Here is a 21687-nt window from a genome sequence, read left to right on the forward strand (position 1 = left end):
GAGGATTCCACAAATTCCTTACATATACCCCTCAATGGTCAGGATATCCCACACAAGTAAGAAAAAACTTGTACATCAATTTTATCATTTCCAACATGAAGCCTTTTAGTTATAAATTTATATGCCTTTGGGATGGAAATTAATCAAGCTCTATACACCACTAAAGAACAGTCTGCAGAACAGTACTTAAGTAATCAGTGGTGGATATTTGCTTGTGCAGAGCAAACAAATTGAACTAAAAAGGACATACTGAAGAAATACTAGATAGGATTTAAGTCTAAGTAAAAGTATTTATATACAAGTATTTATAAAGGAAATGAGGAACAGCAAGGTGATAAACGGAGAAAGTGTGTCTAAACAACATAGATTGCTTGTGGCCAATTGGGAGGTTGCAGTGGATAAAAGTAGGAAATATTCAGGACAGAGGGAGAAAAGGATAAAGTGGTGGAGATTGAAAGAGGAGGGTTTGAGGAAGGAGTTCAGGGAAAAGGTGCTAAAAAAAAATAAAGTTACCAGAAGACATGCAAGAGTGGTGGAAAACAAATAGTTGTTTCTTAAGGAAAGTTGGTGAAGAGTAGTTGGGAAAAACATCAGGAAAGGGGATGCCGGGGGGAAGGAGGATTGGTGGTGGAATGAGGAAGTGCAATCAGTGATAAAACAAAAGAAGGAGATGAAGAAAAGATGGGATGTAACAGGTAGCCAGGAAGATAAAGAAGAATATACAATAGCAAATAAGGAGGCAAAAAGGGCTGTGGCAATAGCAAAGGTGAGGGCAGTGGACGAGGCCTATGGGGAACTGGAAAGGAAAGAGGGAGATAGGGAACTGATGAGAATAGCCAAAGCGAGAGATAAGGCATCAAAGGACTTCTCATCAATAAAACAGATAAAAGATGAGAGGGGAGTGGTTACACAGGACCCGGAGAAGGTTAAGGAAAGGTGGAACGACTATTCTAAGAAGCTATTAAATGAGGAAAACCCAAGAGCACTATGCGAGGATGGAGAGATAAATGTGAGAGTAGTGGAAGGCATAAGCAGAAAAGAAGTGGAAAGCGCACTCAGAAAAATGAAGAGAGGGAAAGCAGTAGGTGCTGATCAGATACCAGTAGAGGTATGGAATAGTCTGGAAGAAGAAGGGATCGATATCCTATGGGATTTGATGGAAAAACTGTGGCAGCAGGAGAGCATACCCGATGAGTGGAGGGAAAGTATACTTGTGCCAATCTTTAAAGGAAAGGGTGATGTGCAGGAATGTGGGAACTACAGGGGAATAAAGTTAATGCCTCATTCGATGAAGATCTGGGAAAGAATTGTGGAAGGAAGGTTAAGGCAGGAGACGGAAATAGGAGAGGAACAGTTTGGTTTCATGCCAGGAAGAGGAGCAACAGATGCGGTTTTTGCTTTAAGACAGGTGATGGAAAGATACAGGGAGATGCAAGTAGAGTTGCACATGGTGTTTATAGACCTGGAAAAAGCATATGATAGAGTGCCCAGACAAGAGGTATGGAGATGTATGAGGGAGAAGGGTACATCGGAAAAGTACGTAAGGCTTGTGAAGGATATGTACGAGGGAGCGGTGACTCAGGTCAAGAGCAGTGTAGGTATGACTGAGGGGTTCTCTGTAGAAGTTGGACTGCACCAGGGATCAGCTCTCAGCCCATATCGGTTTGATCAGGTAATGGATGTGTTGGTGAGAGAAGTGAAGAGTAGAGCACCATGGAGTATGCTGTTCACAGATGATATTGTACTGTGTGAATCATCTCAAGGAAAGGCAGAGAAGAAATTGGAGGAATGGAGGAAAGCGATGGAAGATAGAGGCATGAGGATAAGTAGAACAAAGACAGAATATATGGTATTGAATGGAGAAGTTGAGAGTTCTATAAAACTGCAGAAGGAAAAGCTACCATCTGTTTCAAAATTTAAGTATCTGGGATCGTACGTTGAGATTGTTTGTTTGTTTGTTATCTGGTTTTTAGGAGCATTAGAAACTAATATTGCTCCGGGGATATGCGGTGGTCATTCTCTGACCTTTCCGCATCCTCCGTATTTGGTGGGCACGGGCTCGAACCCTGGTCTAATCAAGAAGTGTGTGCTACGCACTGCTGCTCCTGGCCACCTGGCTACAGAGGCGCCATCATACGTTGAGAGGGATGGAGGATTGAGTGCAGAAATACAGCACAGAGTGCAATGTGGATGGCTGAACTGGAGAAAGATGAGTGGGATGCTGTATGATAAGAAAGTTAATTGTAGAATGAAGGGAAGAGTGTATAAAACTGTGGTTAGACCCACATTGATGTACGGTGCTGAGACATGGGCAATTACAAGGGCCCAGGAGAAGAACATGGAAGTGGCGGAGATGAGGATTTTAAGATGGATGTGTGGTGTGACGAGGAAGGACAGGTTAAGAAATGACTACATTAGAGGTACGGTTAAGGTGGGGCCTCTGAGTAAAAAAAATACAGGAATCTAGGTTGAGGTGGCTTGGTAATGTGGAACGAAGAAGTGAGGAGTATGTAGGGAAGAGGTGTGAAAAGCTGGAGGTGATAGGGAAGAGGAATAGACCTAAACTGAGATGGAAAGACAAGGTGGCAGAGGATTTGAAAGAGAGAGGAAGCCCTGGTTAGAAAGGAATGGAGGTAGAGAATTAAGGAAGGGAATGCCGACCCCATATGAACGTGGGAAGAAGGCGAGGACAAAGAAGAAGAAAAGCATTTATAAGTGAAAATGACTTAGTTAAAGAACAGAACCTTGTACATCAGCATGAGGTGAGTAGTGGAGGAGAGAGACCCTTTAACACCACACAGTGAATGACCTCAGAGGAAACTGACCGTTCAATTTCAAAAAAAAAATAAATAAATAAAAAAAAGAAATAAAAGACAGCTTATAATGTATAAAATATAATATCATATCACTTAAACGATGTTAAAAAAATGGTGTACATTTGTATAAATATCACCAGCTCGTAGATTCACCATTGACTCAGAGGTTCCTAAACCTTTATGCCTTGCCCCGCCCACCACTTCACACATCCCATCTTCCAGAACAAGTGCAAATAAATAGATTTGACAACCATGTGTACACCCACCCCACACTTTGGGAAGCCCTGACATATATAAAAATATAGATTTTACAAGTTTTGCAACCCACTACTAGAAAAGAATAATTCAGAAAACAGAAGAGGGTGTTAATGTTTAGGTAATTTTCTAATTCATTAAATGAAATGAAGCTGATAAAACACCCTCAAGGAATACGAAAGAAATGTCATGATCTAGAATTAATGATGAAACACACAAAAATTTACATATAAAGCAAGATTTTCAGCACTACATTTTTCTTTCACATATTACTGGAGGCAATACTTCAACATCTTATTAAGATATAAGACTGCAATTAGTAAAACATACATGTAAACTATCCTATTTTGAAATATTAAAAAAAGCAGTAATACTTTTAGGCATACTCGCATTTCAAACCTTGTATCTGGTTTATCACTTCCATAAATGTGGAGGGCATCATGATAAGTAATGGAAGGAAATGGAATACTAAGAGGTTTAAGATGTGCAGGCCAGCTGTAATGCAGTAATCCCTCAACTAATGCCCTTACATCTTCTGCTGTGGTGAAAGAAAGTTCCAGGTCAACCTGTAATAAAAAAAGAAAATCTTACTGAGGTCTAATTTGTTATTAAACTACAATTCTAACTTATTTATTTACTTACTAATTAACTTACTGTTCAACTTAATGCAGCTAAATAAAAATTAATTTGGAATAAAATACAAATTTGTTTCATTTACAGTTACACTGACCTGTTGCCCACCCAAACTAAAGTTGGGTAAGCAACAGGTCAATGATATTATCAAGGGATGGGGAAAAATAAAGAACCAAAGAATTTATTATATTAATATGTTTATATTGGAGCAACCAGTGGGTCACTCCACCTAAGAATAGTCTTACGAGAGGTGAGGGTTGGTGAGAAGGTGAGTGTACAGTTTTGTGGGTGGGGTAACCCATTACAGAGTTGTAAGATGCTATGATATATTCTTTTGCTTGCTTTACTGATGAAAAGATTTTTTCATCACTTTTCATCTTACAGAAAAGGTATAGTTTAAGTAAAAAGAACAGGAGGAAGATATTTTAATTTTTTTAAAAAAACTTGCTTGTTTTCCTTAGTAATCCTATTAGCCAAAGCAATCAATTGGTGGGTTGCAAATTGTAGTACTCAAGGTGCAGTTGGGCTGCATATCGAGTGCTGCATAAGGATATGGATCTCTTGGAATGGGTGTAGAGAAAAGCAACAAGATTATTCAAGAACACAGAGGGGCACTCTTACCATGAAAGACTGGTTCTGAAAACTGGAGGTTTTTTTTTTTAACGAATTTGTAAAAAATTCATAAAAAAGCAAAAGAAAAAAAAAAAAAAAAAAAAAAGGATTTGCAGCCCAGTATGAATGAATTAGAATGGGGCTTAGAGGGGAACAGGCATTCTGTGTGTTATCAAACACTCAATCTAAAACACTGATGGACCCAATATCTTTCTATTTCAGAAGATTTGGGAGAAGTCCGGTTGGCCTGCCTCCCTAAAATCCGTTCACGCACACCTTCTCGATGGTAAACCCTGTTACGTCACTTAGGTGGCAATGAATGTATAGAGTGGTTCTCTTCAAGACACCTGGTCAGCGTGAAGAGGAAAAGACCAAACCCTCCAGCACATGACAGCACAACGAAACAAATGGCCCTCAGTCCCCAGCAGCTTTCACTCCCCCTCTTACGGCAGCAGGAGGATCAGAGTGGAAGCAGAGGGTGCTAAGAATCTCTGGGTACGATCAGGCTGCCATGCACGGAAACTGAACTTGGCCTGTTATCATTATCATTTGGAGATACATTAGCACTTTTCCAATCCAACAGAATCACTCCATAGTCCAGTGATGCTCTCATAATTAGCCTCAATGGTTCAATGCACTCACTTGCTGCCTCCCTTAAGATTATAGGGTAAATGCTACAATTCAGAAGCCTTACTGGCCTATAGGCTCAAAAGGTTTTTTCATTAGCATTAGCATTAGCATTAGCATTAGTAGAGGCATATGATGCAAGAAAGCAAGCTTATGCAGCATCAGCCAAAAAAAAAAAAAAAAACACCTTCCACTTCACCCCTCCGTTCGTTCGAAATACCTGTCCAGCTGAGCCTTAAATTTATTTAGGTTATCAACTTCCACAACAAGGGATGGAAGTCTGTTCCAACAACCAACTACCCGCTGGCTAAAGGCAAATTAATGCATGAAGAATCACTACTGATAATCAGATCAAAAGTATTACTCCCTCTAGTTGCCTCTCGAACATGCTGATGTAGAAAACAATCATCCAATAAATCCACAAAAGCCTTGCTAGTGTGTGAGTGACCAACCCACAAGTTCCAGTTTAAATTTTCTCTTGCATAACTATTGGCAAGTATGGAAATGCAGTCCTTTGATGCATGGTTAGGGGTAGTCCCCCGATGAAATTCCTAATCATGTATCAATATTCATTTTGCCGTCATCAGATTTTATTTTAATTTTATTAATTCCATATTTGCTTTTCTTCCCCGTTTTGAAGTATTTTTGCAAAAAAAATTTTCCCACCTTTATCTGATGTAGGCTGCAGTTACTTTATTATTTATTATTTTTTATTTTAAAGGTTACTACATTATTTTATTTTATAGGTTACTTTTTTTTGGCTATTTCCTTTTTTTGGCCTGTGGCTGCCCGGACATTTCGTACTACCATCATCTTTATTTTTATTTGTCATATTTTTTATAATATGCTTATTCTTACATTCACATCCATTGCTGCTGCTTTGCACGCTTCGGTGCATTTGCCATGTCATATCCTGTTTATTGTACCTTCAAATTTCTTAACTGTTTTTACTCTTTAATACTATCACTTAAATTAATTGAGCAAAACAGAACAGAGAAGAGAGAGGTGAGAGAAAAGTACAGGAGTAACAAAAGGAGGTGGGCAAAAAAGGAGAATGCTCATCTATCATTTGAAGCGAAGTAAAGTGGAGAAGCAAGGTGGGTATGTGCTCACAGGTGAAAAGAAAAGTGGAAAGGCAAGAGAATTCTGTCAGTCAGCAAGGCGATCGCATACTTAAAAAGTTCCAGTATTCCCCACTAACCCAGTGAGGAATCTGTGTCTCTTCACTCTTCTGCTTGTCTAGAAGTGAGCAGAAAAATGAAGGGAGCATAGGTTCCATGAATTCTTCAAGGAAAGGACTCAGGTGAAGCCAAAGGATGTGGTATCGGGACAGAAAGACGATACTGCCTAACACAGCATGAAGGTCCCACACTACGTTAGTAAGTCCAATTTAGGAAATCCAGTCCAGTAAGAGCAATCAAAGCAATCATAGGTGGTGGAATTTCTGGAGTGAAGGTCCTGTCTATCCCAGTAAAAAGATCCCATGCCAAACAGAACATTGGCATCAGCAGTTTCAGCTGTGCTACTAGGTTTGTGGAAAATTACGGCATTTGGCCTATCTCTGAGTTATTTCTTAGGGTGGCACTTTGGCAAAGGAAGAGTGCCTCAGTGAAGTTAGAAAAATGATGGTAATAATCTATGTCAGTGATGAATAGGTGTTCTATGTTCCTTGGCGGGTGTTCTCTGTTCGATTACTCACCAAAATGCAAGTGAACATGCATTTTGGTGAGTAATTTATTTCTGAGGTCATCATAGTTGGACAATAGTAGAGGTGTTCCCAGTCTTCTGGGACACTACTGCACACAAAACTAAGTACGTAGCACATTTGAATACACATTGCGATATCCAATGATATGTAAGCAAATGCGAGTGCTAACTGTCAGTCAGTCTTACGAATAGAATAAGAATATTTAAATGAATTTGACTATTGGCAAGATTTAAAATCGCATACTTGATATATTACTTTATTATTACCAAATATCACCATTTTCATTACCAGAATACCAAATAATTTATCTTCATTACCAACAACTTTTTAATTACCAAATTCCTGCCAATTTGGTAATGAAAAATGCTAGTTGGCAACTCTGGCTGACACAGTGCTGTGTCTGCTGCTATGCTTAGTTACTGTTCGTGGCCTGTGCTTCAAGCAACTCACTGAATTTGAATCATGTGACATGTCTAAACCTAGCAGCTACTAGTTAGCTAGAAGTTAATATCGATTGTGTGCAGTGTACATTCTTTTTCCCTTCAATGCAATTTTTTTCTATCATTCATATAATTAGATTTCAAATTCAAACCCACATGTCTAATTCAAAATCTTTTGTCTGGAAATATTTCATAAAGAACTCTAAAGAAGAAAGTGCAAAATGCATAAAATGTCATTCCACTTTATTGTGCCATGGCTGGTCAACTAGTGGCTTTATTCGACACTTAAAATTGAGGCACTCTACACATAACATCACTGAGTCTGCACCTGCAAGCATTAAAGATGAAGATGTCAGCTCAGGTAAGTGCAAAATAGCTGAGGACAATGAAGCATGCTCTTCTGCAGGTAAATGAAAGGGAACATTACTAATGCATTTTGCCAAGAAGGAGAAACAAACTAGAAGAAATTATAAGCAAACTTGTTGCTGTAGATGGATTCACCATGAATGCAATTACAAAGAGTAACTTCATAAGACAGGCAATATTCTCTTCCTCTAAATCTTACTGCTGTAATGAGTATAACATATAAACAATATGATATAATCAAGGCCCAAGTTAAAAATGAAATTTCGGCAAAATTAAATAAAGGTTTGGTTTAACATATCTCTTCAAGTACTCTTCACTGAAAAATAGACTATACCTAAATATGAACATTCATACTGATGAAGGTAAATTTTGGAATTTAGGAATGGTAGGATTTCTTAGCTCTTTTTCTGCAGAAGACATTGTTAAAGCAGTAGAAGTAGAAGCTAGAATAATTCGGGCTGAGTACTATTCAGAAGCACATTGTTGCATGCATCACAGATGATGCGAGTGTGATGATTAAATTTGGAAAATTAATGAGCTGCCAACATCACTTATGAGGGGTATCAAAAGGTTTGTACCCTTACCTAGAAATAATAGCCCTAGAAAGGTGAAACAGGAACTTTAATCCTTTTCTACAGTTATAGACAAAAAAAACTGCATCACTTGTGAATTTTGCTAATAATGTTTTTTGCGCTGCATTGTCAGTTGCAGAAATGTTCGAAATGCATTTGTTAGATGGGATATATATCTCTCTGAATGAAATCCAATAAAAAGACTCCACCTGATATACCTAATTGCCATAAATATCTTCCCAAAGGGTAAAATACGTAATTAATGGAAATATGAGAAATAATGCAAATGGCAATCATGACAACCAAACATACATTTCATTGAAATTATATGTACAAACTGAAATGACAAGTTAACGTAATAGTATTATGTACTGTAAATCAGCAAAATAAGTTCTCAATATTTCTTGTTCCACCTCGAGCTGCAATTACAGCCTTCCAACAATCTGGCAGTAATACGGCTGCCCGATTTTGTGGTACCACACCCTTACAACGCTCTCCTGCAGCTGAATCTTACTTATTTGCTTCTTCTGGGCAATTTTAGATGACATTATGTAGCAGCAATTTTCAATAGGGTTCAAATCTGACTGTTGCCGCACCAGTCCAACACTGTAATGCCAGCATTTCTGAGGTATGACTGCACCTTAAGGGAAAAATATGAGGGAAAACATTGATGTAAGTATGTTTTAAGCCTTGTGAGACAAGAAGACAAACTCATCATTAAATCTAAATACCATAAAACTTACCAATTTTTCTGTGTGGCAAGGTATTGAGTCCTGTTGAAAAATGCAGTTTTGGACGTCTGTGTGGTGATCCTAATAACAGGTTTCAGGCATTCCTCCAAGATAGCAGTATAGGTTTCTGCATTCACCGTTCCATAAATAAACTTAATTTGCCCCACCCCTTTGCTTATTATGCATCCCCAGACTATCTGACTGGCGGGGAACTTTACAGTCAGTGTTACGCAGTCAGGATGGTATGCCTCCGATTTTCATCTTCTGACATATTGCTTCCCATCCGAGCCATGCAGGTTGAATTTCGATTCGTCAGAAAAGATGACGGTGTCCCATTGCTCTTTTGTCCATGAAACATACATTTTAGCCCAAGCAAGTCTCTTCTTCCTCATTTGTTAGGTTAACAAAGGCTTCTTCTTCTGGCGACTCCGTAGCTAGGTGGGAAGGAGCAGCAGTGCATAACACACGCTTCTTGATTAGACCGGGGTTCAAGCCCATCACCACCAAATATGGAGGATGCGGAAAGGTCAGGGAATGACCACCGCATATCCCCAGGAGCAATATGGCCTTAGTTGCTAATGCTCCTAAAAACCAAAACAACACAACACAACACAGCTTCTTCTTCTTGGGCCATTAGGCATGCTGACCACATTCCAAAAGCCATCTTTGGATAGTTCGTGCACTTGTTTCAACACCAGAGGCCATCTCAAAGTCTAGTTTAGATCAGGAGCACTAGCATGGTGATTAGGAAGGCATAACCTTTTCAAATATCGATCTTAGGAAGGTGTAGTCACTCTCTCACGGCCTGATCCAGGTCTTCTCTTCACATCACTGGTTTCATGCTTTAATTTCAGCACCCGGGATACTGTCGACTGGTGGCAGCCTATTTTATCAGTGATAGCAGGCGTAGAAAGTTCTTCCTGGGACAGAGCAACAGCTACACTTTTTTCTTAGTGTCAACTGAACATAGGCAAAACAGGATACTAATGAGTGTGTATACCCTTCCAATGCCATATTTAGAGAAACGGCTGATGAAATACCTTGCAATTACTGTCTGATGCAATACCTTTGTTTTGCAACAAACAAAATGACTGTAATCAAACAATATCTTATAGGTTTTACTACAATGTTACTTTTTTAAGGTGAACGTTTTACTACAATGTTACTTTTTTAAGGTGATGCAGTTTTTTTGTCCGCCACTGTATATACTCTCCATGTATAGTAACACATTTCTCCCATCGATGGATAAATGCCTTGATCATAGAAGTCCATACTTTTTGCCTAAAACCATGCTTTCACTTCATTTATGACTTCCTGAGACAAATCAAAGCCACTGCTCTGACATGTCTGTAGTCTCCGGATCATGCTGGTACAACCAGCATTTGTCATTTATCACCAACCGATCAAAAAAGTTCTCAACATCCACATTACACAAATCCAACAGTTGGTGAGAACATTGCATTCAACATTGCTTCTGCAAAGGCGTCAGCAACCTTGGAACCCATCATGCGAAGACCTTAGACATGTGCAGATGGCCTTGTAAAATGCTGGGGGAAGATCCATAACTAATTCCCATTGCATTTGCGATGAAATGAATTGTCATACATCTGTCATTCAGCACCAGTTGCTCAACCTTTGCAACCATCTCACTGTCTGTGAATGTTGATAGCCTTCCTTTCTTCTCTTGGCTTGTCAAAGACACTTGTTAGACAGCATTGAAACTCCTGTTTCCACTTTTTTACAGTGTCATAGGATGGACAATTCTGCCCATACACAGCTTTCATTTCTTTGTCAATTTCCTGAGCTTTCTTGCCCTGCAAATGCAGGAACTTGATCACTGCTCGATACTCCACTTTGTCAACCATAACGTCCTTCCTCAGATTCTGGGCTCCACCTCTGATGTACGATCATCTAAGGGAATGAAATTTTAAATGTTAGTTATTGAATATGTAGACAACTTACATTAAAAACGGCATCTTTCTACTGATGTTTTATCTAGGTCTGGCACAAACTTTTTAATACCCCCCCCCTCGTATGTTATGCACATGGCATACACCTGGCTGTATGTGATATATTTTATAAGAAAATAATCGATTCAGGTAGAAATCAAGCAGAAATGAGTCAGATGACTATCATGAAAATGAGTTAGATGATTTGAATACAGCAATTGATAACAAAAAATTTACAGACATTAATGAAACTATAAAAAAAAACAGTGTGTGTACCCTGTACGCATGAAAGACATTTTATTTTACAGGAAAACATAAATGTGTGAAATAAATGTGTAAATAAATGTGTGAAATTTCAACATCATTAATTACATTTTTTTTTCAACTTCGCTCAGAATTTTTCATTGATGTGAAGGGTTTTTTTTCTGTAAATACCAATGCAAAGTAACTGTTGAGTTCATCTGCAACTTCAGCTGGGGTATGTAATACTATCCCACGTCCATTATATAAGGGTACGAACTAGTTCCGTATCCCCCCCCCCTCTTTGCTTTCTTTGCCAGCGATTTCTCATAATCTGCCTTTGCCAGCCTAATCTTTTCAGTGGCATTATTACAGATCAATTTGTAGCTGTATAGGCTTCAGTACTTTTTATTGCTCTGTAACTTTTCCATGCCGTCTTTTTCTGCTCAAGTAATTTGGCAACTTCATTATTCATCCAACTTGGAATCCTCCTCGTGGAGTATTTTTTTAATGGTATATAAGCATTCAAGGCTTCTGTGATTAATGTTTTAAAGGTATACCATAATTCAATTGTATTCACTCTCTGTGAAATATCTACCCAGTTAATAGAGGCCATGTAGCACCTTAAGGCGATGTAATTTCCTTTCCTGAAATTATAATCCATTCTTTTGCCTTTTACTCCAACTACTTCTCTCTTCATCGTCTACCATAGAACTCCATGATCACTTCCTGCTACTGGTTCCTGTACAGTCAGCCATATTATGTCATCTGCTTCATGAGTGATGATGAGGTTTAGAGTATTCTTTTCCCTAGTACTTTTCCTGACATGTTGATACAAATAACAATCATCTAGTTGATTTAAAAATTTGTCCCCCATGTGGAGTTTCCATTTGCTCCAATCAATTAGAGGCAAAATGAAATCACCCATAATAAGACATTCATGCTTACTTGCCCATTCCATTTGCATGTAGAGGATCTCATAATCTTCACAGTCACCCAGCCTGTAGATTACTCCCACTCTCATTATACCTTGGCTTCCAACTATTTCACAGATTCTATACTAACATGCGAAACGTCTGAATCCGGGAAAGTTTTCATCATGCTCATGCTACTACTTTTGATAAGAAGTATGACCTCACCATCCCTTCTATCTTCCCTGTCCTTCCTAAATACATTATACATACCATACTGAAACTCATCATTCCTTATCTCCAGGCTGTTCGAATTCACTCATTTTATTGACGACACTTCTGATATTACGGTATAAACAATTAAGACAGTGTTCTTGTATAGTTAAGTACCCTGACACACCCCTTAAAGTTATTTAAGCTCACTTCCCTGGTATTTGTTACCCACTCATTTGAAACGCTTTTGCCCTCAGAACATCTTGCTACTATGTTCTGTTGCGGTAACAAACAAATACTCTTGAGGTACGTGCAAGAGTTAATTTGACCAATACTATCAGATAAAAGTGTATCTATATAACCCTTGTTCCCCCGAAACTTTAAGGTATCCTCAATAATACTGGCAAAAATGTTTGCACCTCCTTTGTTTAAATGTATCCCGTCAACAAAACAGATTCCTTCTATCTACTAGTGCAGGACAAGCTGACAGAAATTTCTCCCCAAAAGCCTTGCAGAGTCTTTCAAGTCTCGAGTTAATCCACAAGGCTTTCAGCATATAATCTCTCCTATCATGTCTGGGCAGAATTGCAGACACACAGACATTGTGACCTAACTTGCGAAATTTCGCAATTCAAAATTCCTCAGGGTTCAGTGTTGGGTCCATTGTTGTTTTCTGTATTTATAAATGATATAGATGATGGTATATCAAGCTTAATGTCCAAGTTTGCAGACGATACAAAGGTTGGCAGGGTTGTTAAGGACACTACTGATGCTATGCTGCTGCAACAGGATCTGGAAAGGTTGAGCAGATGGGCTGAGAGGTGGCAAATGAAGTTTAACATTGACAAATGTAAAGTACTACATATGGGAAACAGTAACCCCAGATCAACGTATCAACTCTGTGGTACTACGCTGACAGTGGTAGAGAATGAAAAGGACCTGGGGGTAATTGTGCAGGCAGATATGAAGTTCTCTGAGCAGTGCAGACGAGCTGCAAGAGTAGCTCATGGTGTCTTGTCAATGATATACAGGAATTTTTCTAGCAGGGATAGGGATGTGATTATTCCCTTGTATAAGGCATTGGTCAGGCCACACCTTGAGTACTGTATACAGGTCTGGAGACCTCATTTCAAGAAGGATGTAGAGCTGCTGGAACGAGTACAAAGAAGGGCAACAAGATTAGTGAATGGAACAAAGGGTTGCTCTTACGAAGAAAGGTTTAAGTTTTGCAAATTACAGAGTCTGGAGACTAGGCATCGGCGAGGTGATCTGATAGAGGTGTATAAGGCTTTGAATGGCTTGAGCATGCTCAATGCCGATGGGATTCTTCCTCTTGCTCAGAATAATCACCTGAGAGGGCATAAATTCAAATTGAGGAAGGACGGATGTCGGATAGATGTGTGGAAATTTGCCTTTAGCCAGCGGGCAGTTGGTTTGTGGAATAGACTTCCATCACTTGTTATTGAAGTTGATAGCCTAAACAAATTTAAGGCTCAGCTGGACAGGTACTTTGAACGAACGGAGGGGTGAAATGGGAGTAGTGGTTGTGCTTTTTTTTTTTTTTTTTTTTTGGCTGATGCTGAATAAGCTTGCTTTCTTGCATCATATGCCTCTACTAATGCTAATGATAATTTCTTCAGCATGGTCCTATATTTGTCTAACAAATTGTCAGATCGTGTATGCTTAATGTCACTAGTCCCCACATGAATAATAATATTCTCTTTTCCCCCTTAAAATCAGACAATCTGTTGGTGACATCATTAATAGTTGCTCCCGGCAGACATACCATGGTTCTAGTCCACCTATCTTTATTACAAAAAATATTTCCCGTTTCCCTGACAATGGAGTCTCCTAATAGAACTAAGTCTTTTTGAACCAGAGTGGTTTACACTTAGTTATTTTGTTCTGGGGCCCGAATCGGCAGTGCATCACTTGGTAGGTTGCTACCAAGTAGCAACTTGAGTCCCTGACGAGTTTTCAGTTTCATTATTCTCGAGGGCAAGCACCCATTTTTTTAGTGACTCAAATTGTTCTAGCAATGCACCAAATTGTAACTTAAGATCGGTTCACTCCTTACAACGGTGACAAAGAAAAGAATGTCCAAGTGAGCTAGGATTATCCACTAAGTCGACCTTGGAATACATGCCACAGGTTCTGCAAAGGATAAAATCATGACTCACCACGAAATCGCCATCGGCTATTTCTGTATGAGTCATGGTACCCTCTGACAAAGTTTTCAAGGTGGATCTGGTAATAACCATTATGAAATTTACTAATTATTAATAAAACAAACTTTCAAAAAATTATATTTATAATATAAAAAAATAAATCAAACTATTATGGGAAAAAAATTTATTAAAATAAACTTTACAATATACTAAAAAACCTTTGAAATCCCGCTCTACTTCACTAATCCTGCTCTAATCCCCTCTTATCTATGCTTCTTTAATGCCGCTAATAAGCACGTCTGCCCACCACGAATTCCAACAGTATATAATGGGATTATGACGTCCTTATCTCTACTAGCAAATGTTTGATAAATCATTGATAGGACACCATGGGCCTTCCTTGCAACCTATCTACAATGCTCAGAGAACTTCATGTCTGACCGTATTATAACTTCCAAGTCCCTTTCTTGCACTACTAACTTAAGTTCAACTTCACCAAGTGTATAATAAAATAGGCCTACGTGCTCTGGATTCATAATGCAAAAATTTATTTTTATTTCGTTACACAGAGCAATAATAAACTACAATAAATAAATTAGCTTTCGGCTGGGTGGCAGCCTTCATCGGATTAAAATACTTGAATGGCAGTTGGAATAGAGATGCACTGCCAGGATGGTGCGTGAGGCACGTGGTTAATTGTCTGTTGATGTTTGTGGCTGTGACGTATGGTGGTGACGTGGCCAGCGTTTGTCTATGGATAGAATTACTGACTCTGTGATGGGGTTGACCTGACAACCGCTGTTCCTGTTCAAAGCGGTGTCCGAGCATTTTATATTTAGCGATTCCAACCAGGTACGCCTCAGGTAATGGTGGGACCTGTCCACAACCACGACATCGCGGTGTGGGTCGATGTCGTGGTGGGTTGTCCAGACATGCTCGGCGATAGCTGAGTGTTCTACGTCTGCTAAACGGATCGCCCTTTTATGTTCTGAGAGACGTTTCTCGAGTCGACGTCCAGTCTCTCCAAAGTAGCAGCTCGTGCAGTCACGGCAAGAGATGCGATAGACCAAACCACTCTGTAGAAGGGTGGGGACAGGTGTTTTTATGTTGGAAAGGAGAGAACGCAGTTTCTTGCCTGGGAGTTGGATGCACTTTATCCCATGCGATCTTAGGATTCTACCGATCTGCTGTGACAGGTTGGGGTAGTATGGGATGAATGCCCTCGTGGATGACTCGTCACTGTTGGCGTTGCTGTTGGTCGTCACGTTGTCGCGTGTTTGTAGATCACACCTGTCAAGGACGTCGACGGGGTAGCCACACCTCGTAAGGTCTACTTTGACTCTGGTGATCTCTTTGCGTCTTTCATCTGCGGAGCTGGAGTGTGTCCAGGCACGAGTTAGCAAGGTTCGGGCAGTTGAGAGGAGGTGGCCCCGTGCGTGTGCTGACTGGAAGTTGGTAAATTGGCCAGCACACATAGGCTTACGATAAACTGCCGTCTTCAAGCATGTGTCTTCGCGCCGGACAAGTGTATCTAGGTATGGTATAGAGTTGTTCGACTCCAGCTCAATCGTGAATTTTATGAAGGGCGATAGTGAGTTGAGGTGGGTTAGGAGTCGCTGACCTGAGTCTCTAGGGATGACTACGAACACATCGTCTACATAGCGACACCAAAAGGCGATGTGATCTGGTGCGTGTGTAAACGCACGTCCCTCTAACTCCTCCATCACGATGTTTGCTGTGACCGAGCTGACAGGGGAACCCATGGCTGTGCCATGTATCTGCTGGTAGATCGAGTCATTAAACATGATTGCACCCCCTGTTAAGCATAGTCTGAGGGCGGCGGAAATGTCATCAGGCGTCAGTCTAGTTCTGCCGCTAAGGGTTCCATCATTATCCAAGAGTTGTTTTGCACAAGAGATGGCAAGTTCCACTGGGATGGAGGTAAAGAGTGATACGACATCGAACGATGCCATGATTTGATCTTGCGAGATGGATATAGTGCGGATCCTTTCTATGAACTCAACACTGTTGGAGACGGTGTAGGTGGTCTTGCCAACTAGAGGAGAAAGAAGTCTCGAGACAAACTTGGACAGCTCGTAAGTCGGCGATCCACAGCAGGATACAATAGGTCTTAGTGGTGTGCCTTCTTTGTGCACCTTCGGTAGGCCGTAAAACCGTGGGATCTGACACCCGGAGGCACGGAGGTGATTACGGGTTGACTGTGTGATTTTCTCTTGCTTCAGCCAAGTGTTGATGAGGATATTCGCGATATCGCGCCTCCCAGAAGATGTAGCCAATGCAATCCGCTTAAAGACTGCGGCAGTTCTACACCGTGCCCGTCCCGTCTCTTCAAACCTCAGCCGTATACAGATTTCTACCCTCAAGGCACTGAAACGGGATTCATCCATCGTCATTCTGCCGGCGGACAAAGGCCGTCGTACGGTTGTAATGAACCACTCTGATTACATGGCGAAAGCCTTACTGCTCTTACGAGACACTACCGTCTACAAACCCTTAACCATCAACCCCAACAGGGCTTTGGAACGATGGGAGTCAGAGGTGAATATCATCATCAACACTTGGCTGAAGCAAGAGAAAATCACACAGTCAACCCGTAATCACCTCCGTGCCTCCGGGTGTCAGATCCCACGGTTTTACGGCCTACCGAAGGTGCACAAAGAAGGCACACCACTAAGACCTATTGTATCCTGCTGTGGATCGCCGACTTACGAGCTGTCCAAGTTTGTCTCGAGACTTCTTTCTCCTCTAGTTGGCAAGACCACCTACACCGTCTCCAACAGTGTTGAGTTCATAGAAAGGATCCGCACTATATCCATCTCGCAAGATCAAATCATGGCATCGTTCGATGTCGTATCACTCTTTACCTCCATCCCAGTGGAACTTGCCATCTCTTGTGTAAAACAACTCTTGGATAATGATGGAACCCTTAGCGGCAGAACTAGACTGACGCCTGATGACATTTCCGCCGCCCTCAGACTATGCTTAACAGGGGGTGCAATCATGTTTAATGACTCGATCTACCAGCAGATACATGGCACAGCCATGGGTTCCCCTGTCAGCTCGGTCACAGCAAACATCGTGATGGAGGAGTTAGAGGGACGTGCGTTTACACACGCACCAGATCACATCGCCTTTTGGTGTCGCTATGTAGACGATGTGTTCGTAGTCATCCCTAGAGACTCAGGTCAGCGACTCCTAACCCACCTCAACTCACTATCGCCCTTCATAAAATTCACGATTGAGCTGGAGTCGAACAACTCTATACCATACCTAGATACACTTGTCCGGCGCGAAGACACATGCTTGAAGACGGCAGTTTATCGCAAGCCTATGTGTGCTGGCCAATTTACCAACTTCCAGTCAGCACACGCACGGGGCCACCTCCTCTCAACTGCCCGAACCTTGCTAACTCGCGCCTGGACACACTCCAGCTCCGCAGATGAAAGACGCAAAGAGATCACCAGAGTCAAAGTAGACCTTACGAGGTGTGGCTACCCCGTCGACGTCCTTGACAGGTGTGATCTACAAACACGCGACAACGTGACGACCAACAGCAACGCCAACAGTGACGAGTCATCCACGAGGGCATTCATCCCATACTACCCCAACCTGTCACAGCAGATCGGTAGAATCCTAAGATCGCATGGGATAAAGTGCATCCAACTCCCAGGCAAGAAACTGCGTTCTCTCCTTTCCAACATAAAAACACCTGTCCCCACCCTTCTACAGAGTGGTTTGGTCTATCGCATCTCTTGCCGTGACTGCACGAGCTGCTACTTTGGAGAGACTGGACGTCGACTCGAGAAACGTCTCTCAGAACATAAAAGGGCGATCCGTTTAGCAGACGTAGAACACTCAGCTATCGCCGAGCATGTCTGGACAACCCACCACAACATCGACCCACACCGCGATGTCGTGGTTGTGGACAGGTCCCACCATTACCTGAGGCGTACCTGGTTGGAATCGCTAAATATAAAATGCTCGGACACCGCTTTGAACAGGAACAGCGGTTGTCAGGTCAACCCCATCACAGAGTCAGTAATTCTATCCATAGACAAACGCTGGCCACGTCACCACCATACGTCACAGCCACAAACATCAACAGACAATTAACCACGTGCCTCACGCACCATCCTGGCAGTGCATCTCTATTCCAACTGCCATTCAAGTATTTTAATCCGATGAAGGCTGCCACCCAGCCGAAAGCTAATTTATTTATTGTAGTTTATTATTGCTCTGTGTAACGAAATAAAAATAAATTTTTGCATTCACCAAGTGTATAAATTACTTTGGGGTTGCTGTTCCCCAAGTGAAGAACCCAATCTATTTGAAGAATTACCTTGCATTTTGCTGAATTAAAGCACAGTGGTCACTTTTCTGACCATCCCTGAAGTCTATCTAGCTAATGATCACTGCTAAGCAGAGCTTAGCAGTGATCATTAGCTACTCTACCGATCTTTACATTATCTGCAAATTTAGACATCACACCCTCTATCCCTTCATCAATGTCATTTAAGAAAATCAAAAACAACAGTGGTCCTAATACTGATCCTTTGGGGACCCCCACTTCTTACATTAACCCAATATGAAGAATAACTTTCACAACCCTCTACTTTCTGTCCTGAAGTCATCCAGCTATCTATCTAATGATTTTTCTTGTGATTCCAACCTGTTCCAGCTTATAAAGTAACAGCTCATGTGGGACTGAGTCAAATGCATTGCTGAAATCTAAATAAACAATGTTGAAATTATTTCCTAAATTAAGCTCACAAATGACCCTGTCAAAATAGCTAACCAGATTTGTTAAACATGATTTTCCCTTAACAAAACTATGTTGTATCCATCAGAATTCCATTTCTATCTAAATGATCCTGAATTCCAATCTTGATCATTGCCTTCATAATTTTCGTTACTGCTGAAGCTAGACTGACTGGTCAGTAATTTCCTACAAGACTCTTAGAATTACCTTTATGTATTGGTGTTACATTGGCACTTTTCCAATCTAATGGAATTTCTCCTGAATCCAGTGATGCTCTCATAATTAGCCTTAATGGTTCAAGGCACACATTTGCTGCCTCTCTGAAAATTGTAGGGTATATGCCATCAACACCAGGAGCCTAACTCGTCTGTAGGCTCAAAATTTTTTTCAATAAATAATCATTTGAAATTTCAATATCATTAATTACATATTTTTCAATTTCACTCCCATAGTTTATCATTGCTATAAAGGGTTTTTATTCTGTAAATATCAATGCAGAGTAACTTGAGTTCATCTGCAACATCAGCTGGGATATCTAATACTATCCCATGTACATTACATAAGGGTCCAATCTGATTTGTCCTCTTCTTTGCATTTATATATGTGAAGAATTCCTTATCCCCACTCTTTGCCATTGATTTCTCATAATCTTCCTTTGCCAGCCTAACCTATTCTGTGGCACTATTACAGATCAACTTGTAGTTGCTATAGGCTTCAGTACTTTTCATTGCTCTGTAACTTTCCATGCGGTCTTTTCTCTGCTCAAGTAATCTGGAAATTTCATTATTCATTCAACTTGGAATCCTTCTCGTGGAGCATTTTATTAATGGCTTTGTGGCTTTTTTCAAGGTTTCTGTGAGTAATGTTTTAAATGTATACCATAATTCAATTGTATTCGCTCTCTCTGAAATATCTACCTAGTTAATAGAGGCCATCATAATTTCCTTTCCTGAAATTATAACCCATTCCTTCGCCTTAAACACCGTAGAACTCCATGATCACTTCCTGCTATGGTTCCTACTGTCATCTTGTGCCATCTGGTTCGTGGGCGATGCTCAGGTTTAGAATTTGCTTTTCTGTAATACTTTCTGTGACATGTTGATACAAATAATAATCATCTAGTTGATTTAAAAATTTTGTCTCCAATGTAGTTTTCTTCCACTGCTCCAATCAATTAGAGGCAAATTAAAATCACCCTTAATAAGGCATTCACACTTACTTGCCCATTCCATTTGCATGTAGAGGCTCTCATCATAATCTTCACAATCACTTGGCTTGTAGATTACTCCCACTCTCATTATACCATTGCTTCCAACTATCTCACACCACACAGATTCTACACTAGCATGCAAAACGTCAGAATCAAGGAAAGCTTTCATCGTGCTTGGGCTGCTTTTGATAAGAAACATGACTCCATTACACCTTCTATCTACCCTATCCTTCCTAAATAAATTGCACATACCATACTAAAACTCATCATCCCCTATTTTCTGGTGGCACCATGTTTCCATAAGCCTTATTATAACAGCATTACTTGTCCTAACCAGAAGTCACTCATTTTATTGATGACATTACTGTATAAACAATTTCACCTTTATGATCTGTTGACCATATGATCACTAATATGATCTGTTGCCATAATAAACAAGAACTCTTGAGGTAAATGCAAGCATTACATTCACCAATATGATTGGATAAACTTATTCCACAATTTTTGGATGATATTGGTCATTATGTTGACCAATATCATTGGAAAATTGCGGAACAAGTAAAGACATGGGCTGTGTTAGGGTAGCTAAGAATAGGAACAGGTGCATGTATACTTGCGTGCACACCAATGTTAGGAGTTTGGTAAATAAATTTTATGAATTTGAGGTGTAGGTCAAAACTTCAAAGGCAGATACTATTGGGATAACAGAGACGTGGTGTTCCACGTATATAAAGAATGCAGAACTGGAATTTAGGGAGTACAACGTGTACAGGAAGAATAGACAGGATAGAAAGGGAGGAGGAGGATTTAAGCTATTGGTTAAGAAACACACCAAATCCAAGGAAGTACAGCTAGTCGACATGACGGGACAGTGCAGTGTCGAGTCAGTTTGGTGTGACATAAGCACTGGGAAAGCAAAAAGTTGAGAGTAGGAGTGTGTTATAGGCCTAATGACTCTAATGAGTATAATAAACAACTGTACAGAGAAATAGAGTGGGCCAGTAAATCAGTGTGTTGTAATGGAGGATTTTAATATCCCAGATACTGACTGGAATTTGTGGGTTGGTGACTCACGCACTAGCAAGGCTTTTGTGGATTTACTGAATGATCGTTTTGTACAGCACCATGTTCGGAAGGGAACTAGAGCGAGTAATACTCTTGATCTGATTATCAGTAGTGATACTTCATTGATTAAGAATCTGCAGAGAAAGGAACCACTAGGTGACAATGATCAGAGTGTGCTGAAGTGGGATTTACTCAACGAGGTAACTACCATCAGGGGTAAAGGGAAGGGTTTTTGCTTTCATAAAGGTAACTATGGTGTTTAAATTTTGTACGGTGGGACCAACTGATGATGATGTTACCAACAGAAAATTCAAAATGGGAAGCATTCAAAGAATTAATCTTGAAAGCTACTAGGCTTTTCATACCAATTAGGAAATATTGTTCAAGATTT

The 21687-nt window shown here is 40.4% G+C and overlaps 1 protein-coding gene across 1 annotated transcript in view; it reads right to left on the reverse strand.

Annotated features, from left to right (window-relative positions):
• AspRS-m (aspartyl-tRNA synthetase, mitochondrial) overlaps positions 1–21687 on the reverse strand; it is a 166706-nt gene that overhangs the window by 84801 nt on the left and 60218 nt on the right. The window contains exon 9 of the mRNA XM_090369824.1: positions 3458–3637. Coding sequence (XP_090225950.1) covers positions 3458–3637 — 180 coding nt within the window. The remainder of the gene's footprint in view (positions 1–3457; positions 3638–21687) is intronic.

Source organism: Mastigoproctus giganteus, chromosome 3, assembly GCF_048544385.1.
Source record: "Mastigoproctus giganteus isolate SK-2022 chromosome 3, ASM4854438v1, whole genome shotgun sequence".
Lineage (NCBI taxonomy): Eukaryota > Metazoa > Arthropoda > Arachnida > Uropygi > Thelyphonidae > Mastigoproctus > Mastigoproctus giganteus.